Here is a 21,478-nt window from a genome sequence, read left to right on the forward strand (position 1 = left end):
ACTGCACCCCACAAGGATTGTCTTCAGTGCACCCCACAAGGATTGTCTTCACTGCACCCCACAAAGGTTTTGTTCACTGTACCCCCCAAAGATTTTGTTCACTGCACCCCACAAGGATTGTCTTCAGTGCACCCCACAAAGATTGTGTTCACTGTACCCCCACAAAGGTTTTGTTCACTGCACCCCACAAAGATTGTGTTCACTGCACCCCACAAAGATTGTGTTCACTGTACCCCACAAAGGTTTTGTTCACTGCACCCCACAAAGATTGTGTTCACTGTACCCCACAAAGATTGTGTTCACTGCACTCCAAAAGGATTGTCTTCACTGCACCCCACAAAGATTGTGTTCACTGTACCCCACAAAGGTTTTGTTCACTGCACCCCACAAAGATTGTGTTCACTGTACCCCACAAAGGTTTTGTTCACTGCACCCCACAAAGATTGTGTTCACTGTACCCCCAACGATTTTGTTCACTGCACCCCACAGGGATTGTCTTCACTGCACCCCACAAGGATTGTCTTCACTGCACCCCACAAAGGTTTTGTTCACTGCACCCCACAAAGATTGTGTTCACTGTACCCCACAAAGATTGTGTTCACTGCACTCCAAAAGGATTGTCTTCACTGCACCCCACAAAGATTGTGTTCACTGTACCCCACAATGGTTTTGTTCACTGCACCCCACAAAGATTGTGTTCACTGTACCCCACAAAGATTGTGTTCACTGCACCCCACAAAGATTGTGTTCACTGTACCCCCCAAAGATTTTGTTCACTGCACCCCACAAGGATTGTCTTCACTGCACCCCACAAGGATTGTCTTCACTGCACCCCACAAAGATTGTGTTCACTGTACCCCACAAAGATTTTGTTCACTGCACCCCACAAATATTGTGTTCACTGTACCCCACAAAGATTTTGTTCACTGCACTCCAAAAGGATTGTCTTCACTGCACCCCACAAAGATTGTGTTCACTGTACCCCACAAAGGTTTTGTTCACTGCACCCCACAAAGATTGTGTTCACTGCACCCCACAAAGATTGTGTTCACTGTACCCCACAAAGGTTTTGTTCACTGCACCCCACAAAGATTGTGTTCACTGTACCCCACAAAGATTGTGTTCACTGTACCCCACAAAGGTTTTGTTCACTGCACCCCACAAAGATTGTGTTCACTGTACCCCACAAAGGTTGTGTTCACTGCACCCCACAAAGGTTTTGTTCACTGCACCCCACAAAGATTGTGTTCACTGCACCCCACAAAGATTGTGTTCACTGTACCCCACAAAGGTTTTGTTCACTGCACCCCACAAAGATTGTGTTCACTGTACCCCACAAAGATTGTGTTCACTGCACTCCAAAAGGATTGTCTTCACTGCACCCCACAAAGATTGTGTTCACTGTACCCCACAAAGGTTTTGTTCACTGCACCCCACAAAGATTGTGTTCACTGTACCCCACAAAGGTTTTGTTCACTGCACCCCACAAAGATTGTGTTCACTGTACCCCCCAAAGATTTTGTTCACTGCACCCCACAAGGATTGTCTTCACTGCACCCCACAAGGATTGTCTTCACTGCACCCCACAAGGATTGTCTTCACTGCACCCCACAAAGATTGTGTTCACTGTACCCCACAAAGATTTTGTTCACTGCACCCCACAAAGATTGTGTTCACTGTACCCCACAAAGATTTTGTTCACTGCACTCCAAAAGGATTGTCTTCACTGCACCCCACAAAGATTGTGTTCACTGTACCCCACAAAGGTTTTGTTCACTGCACCCCATAAAGATTGTGTTCACTGTACCCCACAAAGGTTTTGTTCACTACACCCCACAAAGATTGTGTTCACTGTACCCCACAAAGATTGTGTTCACTGTACCCCACAAAGGTTTTGTTCACTGCACCCCACAAAGATTGTGTTCACTGTACCCCACAAAGGTTGTGTTCACTGCACCCCACAAAGGTTTTGTTCACTGCACCCCACAAAGATTGTGTTCACTGCACCCCACAAAGATTGTGTTCACTGTACCCCACAACGGTTTTGTTCACTGCACCCCACAAAGATTGTGTTCACTGTACCCCACAAAGATTGTGTTCACTGCACTCCAAAAGGATTGTCTTCACTGCACCCCACAAAGATTGTGTTCACTGTACCCCACAAAGGTTTTGTTCACTGCACCCCACAAAGATTGTGTTCACTGTACCCCACAAAGGTTTTGTTCACTGCACCCCACAAAGATTGTGTTCACTGTACCCCCCAAAGATTTTGTTCACTGCACCCCACAAGGATTGTCTTCACTGCACCCCACAAGGATTGTCTTCACTGCACCTCACAAAGATTGTGTTCACTGCACCCCACAAAGGTTTTGTTCACTGCACCCCACAAAGATTGTGTTCACTTTACCCCCCCAAAGATTTTGTTCACTGCACCCCACAAGGATTGTCTTCTCTGCACCCCACAAAGATTGTGTTCACTGTACCCCCCAAAGATTTTGTTCACTGCACCCCACAAGGATTGTCTTCACTGCACCCCACAAGGATTGTCTTCACTGCACCCCACAAAGATTGTGTTCACTGTACCCCCACAAAGGTTTTGTTCACTGCACCCCACAAAGATTTTGTTCACTGCACTCCAAAAGGATTGTGTTCACTGCACCCCAAAAAGATTGTGTTCACTGCAGCCCACACACAGAAAAATGGATGTGGATCACTGACACCTGCCTATCTCCTATCCCACACCACACAGCAATATCGATTGTAGTTTGTAGAACACACTTTCCCTAAAATTCAGCAGACTCTGTCCCTAACAGGATTGAGAAGAGATCGTAGATCAGGAGAACTAAGTGCAGACCCCACCCCACACAGCAATATCGATTGTAGTTTGTAGAACACACTGACCCTATAATTCAGCAGACTCTATCCCTAAAATGCCTACAACTCGCCCTGCCTAAACACTCCGACCTGTCCCTCAATTCTATCCGGACACAAATGGTTTTTTCCTGCCTGTCTTTCCCTAATCAGCAGCCAGCACGTTGATGTGTGCTCTGTCCCTGATCTAAGCAGCATAATGACGCCGCTGCGGCTGCCTCGAACTTATAAAGACTTGGTCACATGCTTCAGACGGCCAATCACAGCTACTGAGACATTTGCAGGCATGGCTGGGATGGCTTAAGGCACACCAGTTATACGATTGTTGATTGGCTGTTGAAAGCCCGCCATGAAAAGAGCGCCAAAGCATGCAAAACCCGGAAATAAAACGACCGAACACGGATTTTTAAGCGAATATACAGTAAAGTGTCCGTGTTCGTGTTCGGGTAACAAAAATCCAATTATTCGGTACGAACACGAATAATACAGTCCGTGTTCGCTCAACACTACTCGTGAGCCCTGTGCATGCTACACTCCTGAGACCTGTGCCATGTGCATTATGCACTTCTCACCCCTGCACCCTGTATATGATACACTCCTGAGAGCTGTACCCTGTGCATTATGCACTCCTGAGCCCTGTGCATGCTACACTCCTGAGACCTGTGCCCTGTGCATTATGCACTTCTCACCCCTGCACCCTGTATATGATACACTTCTGTGAGCTGTACCCTGTGCATTATGCACTCCTGAGCCCTGTGCCCTGTGCATGATTCCCTCCTGAATCCTGCACCCTGTGCATGATACTCTCCTGAGCCCTGCACCATGTACATGCTACACTCCTGAGCCCTGCACCATGTGCATGCTACACTCCCGAGCCCTGTGCATGCTACACTCCTGAGACCTGTGCCCTGTGCATTATGCACTTCTGATCCCTGCACCTTATGCATGATACACTTCTGAGACCTGTGCCTGGTGCATTATGCACTTCTGATCCCTGCACCCTGTGCATTATTAACCCCTGAGACCTGTGAATTTCACATTATTCACTCCTGAGCCCTGCACCCTGTGCATTATGCACTTCTGATCCCTGCACCCTGTGCACGATACACTCCTGAGTCCTGCATCCTGTGCATTATTGAGTCCTGAGCACTGTGCTTTATACATTCCTGAGCCCTGCACCCTGTGCATTATTCTCTTCTGAGCCCTGTATACTGTGTATTATACACTGCTGAGCCCTGCACCCTCTAAAATATACACTCCTAAATCCTGCACCCTTTACATTATACACTCCTAAATCCTGAACCCTCTGCATTATACACTCCTGAGCCCTGCACCCTGTGCATTATGCACTCCTATGCCCTGTGCCCTGTGCAATATGCACTCCTGAGCCCTGTGCATGTTATACTCCTGAGCCCTGCACCCTCTACATTATGCACTCCTAAATCCTGCACCCGGTGCATATTACACTCCTGAGCCCTGCACCCTCTACATTATACTCTCTAAAATCCTGCACCCTGTACATTATATGCTCTTAAATCCAGAACCCTCTGCATTATATACTCCTGTGCCCTGTGCAATATGCACTCCCGAGCCTGGTGCATAATTCACTCCTGAGACCTGCACCCTCTACATTATACACTCCTAAATCCTGCACCCTGTGCATTATACACTCCTGAGCCCTACACCCTCTACATTATACACTCCTAAATCCTGAACCCTCTGTAATTTACACTCCTGAGCCCTGCACCCTGTGCATTATGCACTCCTGAGCCCCGTACCCTCTGCACTATGTACTTCTGAGCCGCGTGCATTTTTCACTCCTGAGCCCTGCACCCTCTGCATTATACACTCCCGAGCCTTGCGCCCTGTGTCTTGAGCCCTGTGTCTTGTGCATTATTCACTCCTGAGCCCTGCATACTTTGCATTATGCAGTCCTGAGCCCTGTGTTTTTTACACTTCGGAGCCCTGCATCCTTTACATTATACACCCCTAAACCCTGCAACCTCTGCATTATACACTCCTGAGCCCTGCACACTGTGAATTATGCACTCCTGAGGCTTGTGCATTATGCACTCCTGAACCCTGTGTCCTGAACATTATGCACTCCAGAGCCCTACATACTGTACATTATGCACTCCTGATCCCTGTGCATTTTTTACACCTGAGCCCTGCACCCACTGCATTATGAACTCCAGAGCCCTGCACCCTGTGCATTATGTAATCCAGAGCCCTGCATACTGTGCATTATGCGTTCCTGAGCCCTGTGATGTATACACTCCTAAACCCTGTACCCTCTACATTATACACTCCTAAACCCTGCATCTGCTGCATTACACACTCCTGAGCCCTGTGCATTATGCACTCCTGAGCCCTGCATAATGTGCATTATGCAGTTCTAAGCCCTGTGTATTATACACTCCACGAGCCCTGTGCCCTGTGCATCATGCACTCCTGAGCCCTGCACCCTGTGCATTTTGCACTCCTGAGCCCTGCATCCTGTGCATTATGCCCTCTTGAGCCCTGCACCCTGTGCATTATTCACTCCTGAGCCCTGCATACTGTGCATTATGCAGTCCTGAGCTCTGTGATTTATACACTCCTAAACCCTGCACCCTCTACATTATACGCTGCTAAACCCTGCACCCTCTGCATTACACACTCCTGAGCCCTGTGCATTATGCACTCCTGAGCTCTGCATAATGTGTATTATGCAGTTCTAAGCCCTGTGTATCATACACCCCCTAGCCCTGTGCGCTATGCATTTTGCACTCTTGAGCCCTTCGCATTATGCACTCCTGAGCCCTGCGCCCTATGCATTATGCACTCCTAAACTCTGCGTCCTGCTCATTATGTACTCCTAAGCCCTGTGCCCTGTGCATTATGCACTCCAAAACCCTGCGTCCTGTGCATTATACACTCCTGAGCCCTGCACCTTGTGTAATATGCACTCCAGAGCTCTGCACCCTGTGCATTATGCACTCCTAAACCCTGTGTCCTGTGCATTATGCACTTCTGAGCCCTGCGTCATGTGCATTTTGTACTCTTGAGCCCTGCACTCTGTGCATTATTCATTCCTAAGCCCTGCATACTGTGCATTATGCAGTCCTGAGCCCTGTGATTTATACACTCCTAAACCCTGCACCCTCTACATTTTACACACCTAAACCCTGCACCCTCTGCATTACACACTCCTGAGCCCTGTACAATATGCACTCCTGAGCCCTGCATAATGTGCATTATGCAGTTCTAATCCCTGTGTATTATACACTCCCGAGCCCTGTGCATTATGCACTCCTAAACTCTGCGTCCTGTACATTATGCACGCCTAAGACCTGTTCCCTGTGCATTATGCACTACTAAACCCTGCATCCTCTGCATTATGCACTCCAGAGCCCTGCACCTTGTGCATTATGCACTCCAGAGCTCTGCACCCTATGAAATATGCCCTCCTGGGCCCTGCGCAATAATCACTCTGGAGCCCTGCATACTGTGCATTATGCAGTTCTGAGCCCTGTGTATTATACGCTCTTGTGTCCTGTGCATCATGCACTCCTGAGCCCTGCGTCCTGTGCATTATGCACTCCTGAGCCCTGCGCTCTGTGCATTATGCACTCCTGAGCCCTGCGCCCTGTGTAATATGCACTCTTGAGCCCTGCACCCTGTGCATTATGCACTCCTGAGCCCTGCGCCCTATGCTTTATACACTCCTGAGCCTTAGGCCCTGTGTATTATGCATTCCTGAATGCTGCGCCCTGTGCATTATGCACTCCTGAGCCCTGCGTCCTGTGCATTATGCACTCTTGAACCCTGCACACTGTGCATTATGCACTCCTAAACCCTGCACTCTGTGCATTATACACTGCTGAGCCTCACACCCCGTGCATTATGCACTCCTGGACCATGCACCCACTGCATTATACACTCCCGAGCCTTGCGCCCTGTGCAATGTGCACTCTTGAGCCCTGTGTCTTGTGCATTATTCCCTCCTGAGCCCTGCATACTGTGCATTATGCAGTCCTGAGCCCTGCATACTGTGCATTATGCAGTCCTGAGCCCTGTGTTTTTTACACTTCGGAGCCCTGCATCCTCTACATTATACACCCCTAAACCCTGTAACCTCTGCATTACACACTCCTGAGCCCTGTGCATTATGCACTCCTGAGCCTTGCATAATGTGCATTATGCACTCCTGAGGCCTGTGCATTATGCACTCCTGCACCCTGTGTCCTGAGCATTATGCACTCCAGAGCCCTACATACTGTACATTATGCACTCCTGAGCCCTGTGCATTTTTTACACCTGAGCCCTGCACCGACTGCATTATGCACTCCAGAGCCCTGCACCCTGTGCATTATGCACTCCTGAGCCCTGTGTCCTGTGCATTAGGCACTCTTGAACCCTGCACCCTGTGCATTATTCACTCCTGAGCCCTGCATACTGTGCATTATGCGGTCCTGAGCCCTGTGATTTATACACTCCTAAACCCTAAACCCTCTACATTATATACTCCTAAACCCTGCATCCGCTGCATTTCACACTCCTGAGCCCTGTGCATTATGCACTCCTGAGTCCTGCATAATGTGCATTATGCAGTTCTAAGTCCTGTGTATTATACACTCCCTAGCCCTGCGCTCTGTGCATTGTGCATTCCTGAGCCCTGCGCCCGGTGCAATATGCACTCTTGAGCCCTGCACCCTGTGCATTATGCACTCCTGAGCCCTGCGCCCTATACTTTATACACTCCTGAGCCTTAGGCCCTGTGCATTATGCATTCCTGAACGCTGCGCCCTGTGCATTATGCACTCCTGAGCCCTGTGTCCTGTGCATTATGCACTCTTGAACCCTGCACGCTGTGTATTATGCACTCCTAAACCCTGCACCCTGTGCATTATACACTCCTGAGCCTCGCACCCTGTGTATTATGCACCCCTAAGCCCGGCACCGTGTGCTATATGCACTCCTGAACCCTGCATACTATGCATTATACACTCCTGAGCCCTTCACCCTGTGCATTTGGCACTCCTGAACCCTTCACGTTATATACTCCTGAGACCTATGCACTCCTGAACCCTGCACTGTGTGTTTTGCACTCCTAGGCTTTGTTGTACATTTCATATTACTCCCCATAGTGCTATTAATGCTCTATAATAAATGACACACTTCTACCAAGGCATTATGGTACGGACATTTGCAGGTTGATAAGACGTCACTGACTATTTGCTGGAATTCTTCTTTGAGGTGTACATTATGTAATGGGAGAGTTTTATTGTATTATGAGTGTTGTGTGAGTCAGAGTCTCCCATGTGACTCATTAAAGCTCATTGTTTGAGTAAGAGGTTTGCAGCACATGTGCTGTGTATCCATGCCTCTCCCACTGCCCCCCCTCCTCTGGGAGCTGCAGACCTTTCACAATCCCAGCACTCAGATGGCACTCCATGGGGACTTACATCACTACAAACAGGAGCGCACAAGCAACTGTTCCAGAAATTCCCATGGCTTGGTTTACTACAAATACCTTCGACCCAACCAGCTGATACCACGGTGGCACCACCGTACCTTCTTGGCTGTGTGCCCGTCCTCATCATGATCTAGGATCTTCCTATGTATACAATATCCTACAATTCAATTGTAACAATGGGTTAATGATATAACTGTTGTAGAGCCACTCCCATTTTAAATGAATGACCCGCCCCTAATTAAAGTACATTCTTTGCCTGCAGGGGCTTGCTGGACAACAGGCGTCCAGAAAACTTTTTTTTTAAGATGTTGGCAACTATGTTGTTTGGAAAATTCTGTATTCCTTCCTCTGATATCCTCTGCCCAATCCGGGGAGTCCCACCTATTGTAAGATCCTCACCTTTACATGTGACTCCTCCCCCTCTGAACTCCTCCTCCTCTGATCACCTCCTCTCTCCATCCTCTGTTCTCCTACTCCTCTGATCTCTTCCGTGTAGAAATCAACTTCCACCTTCTCCAGGCATTGATCAATTCCTCCAAGATTCATACTCCACACTATGTAAGTCCCTTTATTCTTATTACTTATTAGGATAGATAAATGGAGCTGCGCCGATCCAAAACGTTGAATAACAGCAGCAGGTAAGTAGAAACTCTCAGCATAAATGAAATAAATACACAAAATACTAAATATAAATATAATATAAAGTGACTTGAGTGCAGAAAACGCAGCTGGCAGTGATAAACTGTAAGCGTTCTCTATAAAGTGTCTCCAGTGCCAAAGGATGCCAAGTAATGTGCAGATATAGTGACTACAATAAAATGCAATAATCGGGACTGGGTAGTAGCAATCTCAAAACCCAAGGCTAAATAACAATAATCAATAATTCCATAAAACTATATAAAAATCAATAGATGACATGCCTCAGTGAATCAATGTTTGTGAGAAGTGATAAGTGACGTAAAATAAATTACTCCAGGTGTCAAATAAATATAATATGCAAAGAACAGAAATTCAGTGCAGTATAAATTGGTGGATCATAAAATAATCGCACCATAAAACATCATAAATGAAGTGGGTGTGCAATCTTGTGAATGATGTTTTTTTTCCCACAGAGTGCTAGTGAACCTCTCCAGGGGTGGTAATATTAATAGTGGTGGTGATCGGTGATATAACAAGGACGCAATTCTTCTGGGTGTGCTACACCCTTACCTTACTGCTGTAAGGTTACAGCAAAAACGGAAGCCAGCGGAGGTCTCCTGACCATCCGGTAGACATTCAGAGAGGGGTGATTAATTAATAGGAAGCCCCAGTATTCAAGGATACCATCTGTGGCTTGGAATCCCGGTGATCAAATGGCCTTCCAGGGGAGGGTACAGGACGTCCTAGGAGCTCTCCGGATGGGATGCGGGCCAAAAAAGAGAGGCTCTCCTTGTGCAGTATTTCCATACAGTGTTTATTAAAAATATTAGCATCTTACATTCGCAGTAGATAAAAATCAGTGACAGAAGAAGCCGGGGTTCTTACTCCAAGCCGTCCGCGTTTGCCGCACTTCCGGGTTTGCCTACGTCCGTGACGATACGCGTTGAGACATAGGAAAACCCAGACGTCCTGCATCCCATCCAGAGAGCTCTTAAGACGCCCTGTACCCCCCAACCCCCCTAACTCCAAGCCGTCCACGTTTGCCGCACTTCCGGGTTTGCCTACGTCCGTGACGATACGCGTCGAGACGTAGGAAAACCCGGACGTCCCGCATCCCATCCGGAGAGCTCCTAGGGTACGCTGTACACCCCTGGAAGGCCATTTGTGTTACACCCTTACCTTACTGCTGTAAGGTTACAGCAAAAACGGAAGCCAGGGGAGGTCTCCTGACCATCCGGTAGACATCCAGAGAGGGGTGATTAATTAATGGGGTGCATGAGTATTCAAGGATACCATCTGTGGCTTGGAATCCCGGTGATCAAATGGCCTTCCAGGGGAGGGTACAGGGCGTCCTAGGAGCTCTCCGGATGGGATGCGGGGCAAAAAAGAGAGGCTCTCCTTGCGCAGTATTTCCATACAGTGTTTATTAAAAATATTAGCAACTTACATTCGCAGTAGAAAAAAATCAGCGACAGAAGAAGCCGGGGTTCTTACTCCAAGCCGTCCACGTTTGCCGCACTTCTGGGTTCGCCTACGTCCGTGACGATATGCGTCGAGACGTAGGCAAACCCGGAAGTCCCGCATCCCATCCGGAGAGCTCCTAAGACGCCCTGTACCCCCCAACCCCCTAACTCCAAGCTGTCCACATTTGCCGCACTTCCGGGTTTGCCTACGTCCGTGACGATATGCGTTGAGACGTAGGCAAACCTGGAAGTCCCGCATCCCATCCGGAGAGCTCCTAGGACGCGCTGTACCCCCCTGGAAGGCCATTTGTGCTACACCCTTACCTTAAGGATACTATCTGTGGCTTGGAATCCTGGTGATCAAATGGCCTTCCAGGGGGGGGGGTACAGGGCATCCTAGGAGCTCCCCGGATGCCTACGTCTCGACGCGTATCGTCACAGACGTAGGCGAACCCGGAAGTGCGGCAAACGTGGATGGCTCGTCGGAGTATGAACCCCGGCTTCTTCTGTCGCTGATTTTTATCTACTGCAAATGTAAGTTGCTACTATTTTTAATAAACACTGTATAGAAATACTGCACAAGGAGAGCCTCTCTTTTTCGTCCCGCATCCCATCCGGAGAGCTCCTAGGACGCCCTGTACCCCCCGCCCCCCTTACTCCAAGCTGTCCGCGTTTGCTGCACTTCCAGGTTTGCCTACGTCCATGACGATACGCGTCGTGATGTAGGAAAGCCTGGAAGTCCCGCATCCCATCCGGAGAGCTCCTAGGATGCCCTGTACCCAACTGGAAGGCCATTTGATCCCCGGGATTCAAAGCCACAGATGGTATCCTTGGATACTCGGGCACCCCATTATTTAATCACTCCTCTCTGGATGTCTACCGGATGGTCAGGAGACCTCCCTGGCTTCCGTTTTTGCTGTAACCTTACAGCAGTAAGGTAAGGGTGTAGCACACCCAGAAGAATTGCGTCCTTGTTATATCACCGATCACCACCACTATTAAGATTACCACCCCTGGAAGGCCATTTGATCACCGGAATTTCAAGCCACAGATATGGTATCCTTGGATACTCGGGCACCCCATTATTTAATCACCCCTCTCTGGATGTCTACTGGATGGTCAGGAGACCTCCCCTGGCTTCCGTTTTTGCTGTAACCTGTAAGGTAAGGGTGTAGCACACCCAGAAGAATTGCGTCCTTGTTATATCACCGATCACTACCACTATTAATATTACCACCCCTGGAGATGTTCACAAGATTGCACACCCACTTCATTTATGATGTTTTATGGTGCGATTCTTTTATGATCCACTGATTTATACCGGACTGAGTTTCTGTTCTTTGCATATTATATTTATTTGACACCTGGTGTAATTTATTTATACGTCACTTATCACTTCTCGCCAACATTGATTCACTGAGGCATATCATCTATTGATTTTTATATTGTTTTATGGAATTATTGATTATTGTTTTTTAGCCTTGGGTTTTGAGATTGCTACTACCCAGTCCTGATTATTGCATTTTATTGTAGTCACTATATCTGCACATTACTTGTATCCTTTGGCACTGGAGACACTTTATAGAGAACGCTTACAGTTTATCACTGCCAGCTGCGTTTTCTGCACTCAAGTCACTTTATATTATATTTATATTTAGTATTTTGTGTATTTATTTCATTTATGCTGAGAGTTTCTACTTCCCTGCTGCTGTTATTCGATGTTTTGGATCAGCGCAGCTCCATTTATCTATCCTCTTTACTTCCTTATTCAGCCATCTGGTAGACCGAACTAAGAGCTGCAGCTGTCATGTTTACTCTTTTCTGTTACTTTATTATTACATTTTCTGATCTGATAGCGCCTTTTACATCATTCTTATTACTTATTGGTTATTGTATTGATCAGGACATTGATGACATCTCCATCTATATTCACTGAGAATTTTTTCTATTCTTATTATGTTCTTAATTAATTCATATTCGTATTATTTATTTATAATTGTATTGATCAGGATACTGATCACTTCTTCGTCCACATTCACTGAGAGCTTATTTTATTCCTAATACTTATTGATTGCTGTATTGATCAGGACATTAATCACATCACCATCCCCATTCACAAATAGTTTATTTTTTTATTTATTGGTTATTAGTGAAAGTTTATTTTATTCTTATTGCCTAATATTTTATTGATCAGGATACTGATCACATCTTCATCCACATTCACTGAGAGGCTTTTTTATTCCAAATACTTATTGATTGCTGTATTGATCAGGATATTGATCACATCACCATCCCCATTCACAAATAGTTTATTTTTATTTATTTATTTATTTATTGAGTATTAGTGAAAGTTTATTTTATTTTTATTGCCTAATATTTTATTGATCAGGATATTGATCACATCTTCATCCACATTCACTGAGAGCTTATTTTATTCCTAATACTTATTGATTGCTGTATTGATCAGGACATTGATCACATCACCATCCCCATTTACTAATGGTTTATTTATTTTATTATCTATTGGTTATTAGTGAAAGTTTATTTTATTCTTATTGCCTAATATTTTATTAATCAGGACATTGATCGCATCACCATCTCCATTCACTGATAGTTTATTTTATTTTTAATTACTTGTTGAATATTGTATCAATCAGGATATTGATCACATCACCCTCCCCATTCACTAATAGTTTATTTCTTTTATTATTTATTGATTATTAGTGAAAGTTTATTTTATTCTTATTGCCTAATATTTTATTGATCAGGATATTGATCACATCTTCATCCACATTCACTGAGAGCCTTTTTTTCCCTAATACTTATTGATTGCTGTATTGATCAGGACATTGATCACATCACCATCCCCATTCACTAATATTTTATTTCTTATATTATTTATTGATTATTAGTGAAAGTTTATTTTATTCTTATTACCTAATGTTTTATTGATCAGGATACTGATCACATCTTCATCCACATTCTCTGAGAGTTTTTTTATTCCTAATACTTATTGATTGCTGCATTGATCAGGACATTGATCACATCACCATCCCCATTCACTAATAGTTTATTTCTTTTATTATTTATTGATTATTAGTGAAAATGTATTTTATTCTTATTGCCTAATATTTTATTAATTAGTACATTGATCGCATCACTATCTCCATTCACTGATAGTTTATTTTATTTTTATTTACTTGTTGGATATTGTATCAATCAAGACATTGATCACATCTCCGTCCACATTCACTGATATTTAATTTTTTGTATTACTTATTTATTATTACTGAGATTTTTTTTATTCTTATTACTTATTGATTATTGTATTGGTCAGGACACTGATAACATCTCCATCCACATTCACTGAGAGCTTATTTTATTCTTATTACATATTGATTATTGTACCAGTCAGGACATTGATTACATCACCATCCATATTCACTGAAAGTTTATTTTATTCATATTATGTATTTATTGCTGTATTGATCAAGACATTGATCGCATCACCATCCAAATTTAATGATAATTCATTTTATTCTTATTATTTATTAATTGTTGCAATGATCACATCTCTATCTACATTCATTGAGAGTTTACTTTATTATTATTAATTATTGATTATTGTATTAGTCAGGAAACCAATCACATCTCCATCACTGAGAGTTTATTTTTTTCTTATCACTTATTGATAATTGTATTTATCATACTGATGACATCTCCATCCACATTCACCGAGAGCTTATTTTATTTTTAATACTTATTAATTATTTTATCTGTCAGGACATTGATTACATCACCATCCATATTCACTGAGAGTTTTGCTTTATTCCTATTCCGTATTTATTGCTGTATTGATCAAGACATTGATCACATCACGATCCAAATTTAATGATAATTTATTTTATTCTTATTACTTATAATTGTTGCATTGATCACATCTCTATCTACATTCATTGAGAGTTTGTTTTATTATTTTTACGTATTGATTATTGTATCAGTCAGGAAAGTGATCACATCTACATCCACATTTACTGAGAGATTATTTTTTTTTTCTTATTAATTATTGAAACTTGTATTGATCAGGACACTGATGACATCTCTAGCCACATTTACTGAGAGTTTATTTATTCTTGATATTTATTGATAACTAAATCAGATTAGGACACTGATCACACTAATTTTATTATGACTATTATTATTTATTGTATCAGTCAGGGCACTGATCACATCCCCATCCAAATTAAATCATAATTTATTTTATTCTTATTACTTATTAACTGTATTGATCAGGACATCGATCACATCGCCATCCAAATTCAATGATAATTTATATTATTCTTATTATTTAATAATTGTAATGATCAGGACATTGATCACATCTCTATCTACATTCATTGAGAGTTTATTTTATTATTATTACTTATTGATTATTGTAATAGTCAGGAAACCGATCACATCTCCATCACTGAGAGTTTATTTTTTTCTTATCACTTATTGATAATTGTATTGATCATACTGATGACATCTCCATCCACATTCACCGAGAGCTTATTTTATTTTTAATACTTATTAATTATTGTATCTGTCAGGACATTGATTACATCATAATCCATATTCACTGAGAGTTTGGTTTTATTCCTATTACGTATTTATTGCTGTATTGATCAAGACATTGATCACATCACAATCCAAATTTAATGATAATTTATTTTATTCTTAATACTTATAATTGCTGCATTGATCACATTTCTATCTACATTCCTTGAGAGTTTATTTTATTATTATTACGTATTGATTATTGTATCAGTCAGGAAAGTGATCACATCTCCATCCACATTTACTGGGAGTTTATTTATTTTTTCTTACTTATTGATACTTGTATTGATCAGGACACTGATGACATTTCTCTATCCACATTCACTGAGAGTTTACTTGTTCTTATTATTTATTGATAATTAAATCAGATTAGGACCCCAATCACACTTATTTTATTAATAATATTATTATTTATTGATTATTGTATCAATCAGGGCACTGAACGCATCTCCATCCACAATCACTGAGAGTTTATTTATTCCTATTACTTATTCAAATTTAAATCAGATTAGGATACTGATCATACCTATTTTATTATTATTATTATTATTATTATTATTATTATTATTCTATCATATATACGTATTATTATTATATCAATATTTATTATTATTATCATCCACATTCGCTGAAAGTTTATCTATTCCTATTACTTACTGATTATTAAATCAGATTAGGACACTGATAACACCTATTTTATTATTATTTATCAATTAGTGTATCAATCAGGGAATTGATCACATCTTCATCCACATTCGCCGAGAGTTTATTTTTTCCTATTACTTATTAATAATTAAATTTAGATCAGGACACTGATCATACCTATTTTATTATTATTATTATTATTATTATTATTATTATATCAATATTTATGATTATTATCATCCACATTCGCTAAAAGTTTATTTATTCCTATTACCTATTGATTATTAAATCAGATTAGGACACTGATCATACCTATTTTATTCTTCTTCTTCTTCTTCTTCTTCTTCTTCTTCTTCTTCTTCTTATTATTATTATTATTATTATTATTATTATTATTATATCAAATATATATTATTATTATTATTATTATTATTATATCATATATATATATATATATTATTATTATTATTATTATTATTATTATTATTATTATTATTATTATTATATCAATAGTTATGATTATTATCATCCACATTCGCTAAAAGTTTATTTATTCCTATTACCTATTGTTTATTAAATCAGATTAGGACACTGATCACACCTATTTTATTAATATTTATCGATTAGTGTATCAATCAGAGCACTGATCACATCTTCATCCACATTCGCCGAGAGTTTATTTATTCCTATTACCTATTAATAATTAAATCAGATTAGGACACTGATCATACCTATTTTTTTATTATTATTATTATTATTATTATAATATCATATATATATTATTATTATTATTATTATAATATCATATATATATTATTATTATTATTATTATTATTATTATAATATCAATATTTATGATTATTATCATCTACATTCGCTAAAAGTTTATTTATTCCTATTACCTATTGATTATTAAATCAGATTAGCACACTGATCACACCTATTTTATTATTATTTATCGATTAGTGTATCAATCAGGGCACTGATCGCATCTCCATCCACATTCACTGAAAGTTTCAACCCACACCGTCTTTGTTGGTTTTTTTTTCAAATATGTTATTTATTTAAACAAAGACAGATGGACGGGCATTAACATACACATCAAACACCAAAAAATAGATAAACAACAAATAATGAGTTAAAGTGATACAAACATTAGGCTACATTCACACCTGAGCGTAGCGTTTTCGCGCGGTTTTTACCGCGATTTTTACTGCGATTTTTTTAGAAAAACTCCCCAAAAACGCCCCAAAACGCCTACATGTGAACGGAGCCTTAATGAATTTTGTAACTAGTGTCACAAGATGCCTCCACAAGCTACGTGTAAGAACACATATTCTTGCTTTGTTGGAGTAACATCATGTCAGACTTTCCTCGGCCCACTCCAGCTGTCCTCATTGAATTTTCAGAATTAAAGGAGGCATAAAAGGAATATACAGAAAGAGAAAATTAAGGTTAGATGAGAAGAGGGGGAAAGACGGAGGGTAGATATGTAGAGAGGAAAGGGAAAAAAAAAAAAGGGGGGGGGGGGCTGAGAGCGAAATATAGATATGTATAGGTATGCTGTAATACGGTGGTTGGCTTTGAGGTGCGTCTTAAGATAGATGAAACCTCACTTTGTTTGCCATTTCGAGTCGGGCACATCAAGATTTTCCCCCTATCAGAGAGGAGGAACATTCCACATCCCCCACACCCAATCATACTGTATTTCTTCCTGTTATGGCAGACCTTTTTATATACAACAATACGATCCATAAAGATCCTTCCTTGATGGAGTGGCAAGGGGTGAGAACCTCTGTCAGGGCATTATAGCTCTTTTTTGGGAGATATCTCCTTCTTCCTCTCTACATTAACCACTTTACTGCTGCTCACGTTGATACTACTGCGGCAAAGTGGCTCTTGTAGGTCTGACGACGTAGACCTACGTCGGCAGACCCTCCCCCTTCTAGGCGGCGCGCGCACGCCTGGGGAGGAGAGGCGGTGATCACCACTGCTCTTCCCCGATCGTCGGGGAATCGAGTGTGGAGATCCGCCCGCTTGTGTAAAAGGAGCGGGCGGATCTCCTAAGTGACAGACAGTGACAGATTACAGGATTCAGCATAGCTGAACATGCGATCTGTCCCTGTGTCACACAGTCACCTCCCCCCACACACGTCAGTAAGCACCAGGCATACATTAACCCCTCCCTCTCCAATAAAGCTAACCCCTTCCCTGCCAGTGTCATTTTTACAGTAACAGTGCATATGTATAGCACTGATTACTGTAGTAATGTCACTGGTACCCCCAAAAGTGTCAAAAATGTCAGTCAAAGGTCCGATCTGTCCGCCGCAATGTCGCAGTCCCGCAAAAAAAAAAATCGCAGATCGCCGCCATTACTCGTTAAAAAAAAAAAAACACCAAAAATGACAGAAATCTTTCCCTTAGTTAGTAAACGCGATAACTTTTGCGCAAACCAATCAAAATACGTTTATTGTGATTTTTTTTTTACCAAACATAGGTAGCAGAAAACAAATTGGCCAAAAATTTTAAAAAAATTTGATTTTTACATTTTTTTGGGGGGGAATTTCATATAAAAATATGTGAAAAATATTGTTATTTTTTTCAAAATTTACGCAGTTTTTTTGTTTATAGCGCAAAAAGTAAAAATTGCACAGGTGATCAAATATCACCAAAAGAAAGCTCTGTTTGTGGGAAAAAAAGGTCGTAAATTTTGTTTGGGTACGGCATCGCATGACCTCGCAACTGTCCGTTAACCTCCCTGGCGGTATGATTATGTCTGGAATTACATACCAAAAGCGGTACAATTCTTTTCATGGAAATTTGGCGTTATGTATTATAGGCCTATAATTCTTAGTAATTACTGACTTAAACCTGACCAAAACAAGACTCTAGTAGACATCCCAGATGTGATAAATTTGAAACACAAACGCATGAATTATAATCGAATCAATAATATTATTTTATTATTTAATATATAATAAAATTATATTATTGATTAGATTATAATTCATGCATTATATATTATATATAGATATGTGTGTGTGTGTATATATATATAATATATAACGCATGAATTATAATTGAATCAATAATATAATTTTATATATATATAATATAATATAAAGTGTGTTTTGTGCAACGTTTTTTTTTTTTTTTTTTTTTTGAATTTCCCTCCCTAGTTCCGCTCCCATGCAGCATTGCTGCTGCAGGGAACGGAACTAGGAAGTGATCGTACCGACGGAGGGACGGAGGAGCGGCGGGACTCTCGGCTGGCGTTCGCAGCAATGAGAGATCATCGCTGGATCGCCAGGATAAGGTAAGAGAAGCTCCGCTGCGCTCTCTGCAATCCACCCCGAGCGTGACTCGGGGTTACCGCTCCTGCAATGAAAAATCAACCCCGAGTCACGCTCGGGATTACCGCTAAGGCGGTTAAATTCGCACAGTGCCGAATCGCAAAAAGTGGCCTGGACGTAAGACAGCAAAATCCTCCGGTGGTAAAGTGGTTAATATCTCCGGGGAGAGAGAGAGAGAGAGAGAGAAAAAAAGACCCCCTCTGTGCTTCATCAATGTGTAGGGTGGATAAAAACCAAAAAATTAACAAAAAAAAAAAAAGAGTCCTTCCTTATAAGGGACCCATTAAGAGGGAAAAGTCCCCCGTGTTTCATCTCTGTGATTAGAAAATAAAAAGGAAAAACAAAAAACAAATGAAACCATAACAGTGAGGAAAAAAAAAAAAAGCCCTCTGTGTTTCAACATTGTGAAGAGTGAATAAAAAACAAAAAAAATTGCAAGAAGAGAGGCCCTCCTTATAAGGGACCCATTAAAAGGGAAAGTTCCCCTATGTTTCATCTCTGTGGTTTAAAAAATAAACAAGAAAAACAGCAAAAAAAAAAAAAACCTGAAATCCCTCCCCTCAACTAAGAAGATCCACAGGAGAATAAATGGTAGCAATAAGAGCCTACGATCAATTTTATACATTTATTATTCATTCACTACAAGTATCAACCGTTCTGGGCTCATTTTCTATGTGTCTAAATAAAATCGTTAGAGAGGAAAGAAAAAGAGAACAAAAAAAAAAGAATTCTCATATTCTTCCCGTAGTCTGTATTCATAAGTAAAACTTATGGGCAGTGATGTTAACATTTCGCCCATATAGAGACTTATCTCAGCCTAGTTATATATCAGAAATTTCCTGTGAGTAGTATATCCATCCTGTCCAAGTGTCTTGTAAACGGGATTGTTGGCCTTGTAAAGTCAATACTCTCCTTTCTGTATTTATCTCTAGCTGATCAATGTTTATAAACAATGTTACTTTGTATCTCTCTATCTTCTGTCTGATCAATGTTTATAAACAATGTTACTTTGTATCTCTCTATCTCCTGTCTGATCAATGTTTATAAACAATGTTACTTTGTATCTCTCTATCTCCTGTCTGATCAATGTTTATAAACAATGTTACTTTGTATCTCTCTATCTCCTGTCTGATCAATGTTTATATACAATGTTACTTAGTATCTCTCTATCTCCTGTCTGATCAATGTTTATAAACAATGTTACTTTGTATCTCTCTATCTCCCGCCTGATCAATGTTTATAAACAATGTTACTTTGTATCTCTCTATCTCCTGTCTGATCAATGTTTATAAACAATGTTACTTTGTATCTCTCTATCTCCTGTCTGATCAATGTTTATAAACAATGTTACTTTGTATCTCTCTATCTCCTGTCTGATCAATGTTTATATACAATGTTACTTTGTATCTCTCTATCTCCCGTCTGATCAATGTTTATAAACAATGTTACTTTGTATCTCTCTATCTCCCGTCTGATCAATGTTTATAAACAATGGCGTTAAATCACCAAGCGTTAAATAAAAGCTAATAAAATGCGGTAAAATAGCACATGCACTAACAATTGTGCAAGTGTTCAATTTATTAGGAATTTTGCGTTAAATACTGAATGCGGTATTTGTTTGATTTAGCAGTAATTACCGTATTATTTAATACCGCATTGAGCTGGTTGCTAAGGAGGAGGCCGGGAAGCTTGCAGCTGTGTCCTTAACAACGGATGACTCATCAGCTCTCAGCAGGTTACCCGCTGACAGCTGAATGTAAAAAAAAAAAAAAAAAGTGCGGGGTCCCTTCGGGCCTGAATTGGACTTTATTTTCCGCATGTGATAATTTATGCAGATGCCCAGTCCATGGTGATTGTGGGTTACAGGTGTTGCCTAGCTCATAATAATAAAACAAAGTGCCCAGTCAATGAGCCTCCATTATCAATGTTGGCCAGTTCTTCCTGCTTTACCATTTGTGTGTTGCCCAGTCTCCGGTTGGTAAGGGTCATAGACATTGCCAAATCTCCGGTGTCCAAAGACATGTGTATTGGTCAGTCCCTTTTTCCACCACTTCTGTGGGCTGTGAGGGAGATAGTCTGCTTGGTTTTTCATCATTCATGGTTTCAATATCACTATAATATGTTTTTTTTTTTCTCAGAAACGATTACAATGCAGAAACAAGGATATCAGGACCCTCCCCCTAATTATGCAGCCATCACAACCACCGCCCCTCCCGAGAGTTACCCGATGTCCTCATACACCGGAGAAAGTGCACTGGTAAAAGGGGTCCCTCCAGGGCTCCAAAGGCTGTTACAGGTGAGATCATTCCTTGTAATGTGTATGATCTTCTATTATTAGGTGTCTGCTACTTCCATGCTACCTGTTCCTTCTCTAACTCCCCCCCCCCCCCCCGCGCTATAGCTGAAAGACTGCTACAGCACGGACCTTAATTGCCGGGAGGGCGTCCATG

At 41.4% G+C, this 21,478-nt stretch overlaps 1 protein-coding gene across 1 annotated transcript in view; it reads left to right on the plus strand.

The window, feature by feature from the left end:
* LOC309554234 (phospholipid scramblase 1-like) overlaps nt 1-21,478 on the plus strand; it is a 241,264-nt gene that overhangs the window by 170,113 nt on the left and 49,673 nt on the right. Inside the window, exon 2 of the mRNA XM_082255871.1 lies at nt 21,167-21,324. Within this exon, the coding sequence (XP_082111997.1) occupies nt 21,178-21,324 (147 nt within the window). The 5' untranslated portion in view covers nt 21,167-21,177. The remainder of the gene's footprint in view (nt 1-21,166; nt 21,325-21,478) is intronic.

Source organism: Pelophylax lessonae, assembly GCF_965119305.1.
Source record: "Pelophylax lessonae genome assembly, chromosome: 4".
In the NCBI taxonomy this organism is placed as follows: domain Eukaryota; kingdom Metazoa; phylum Chordata; class Amphibia; order Anura; family Ranidae; genus Pelophylax; species Pelophylax lessonae.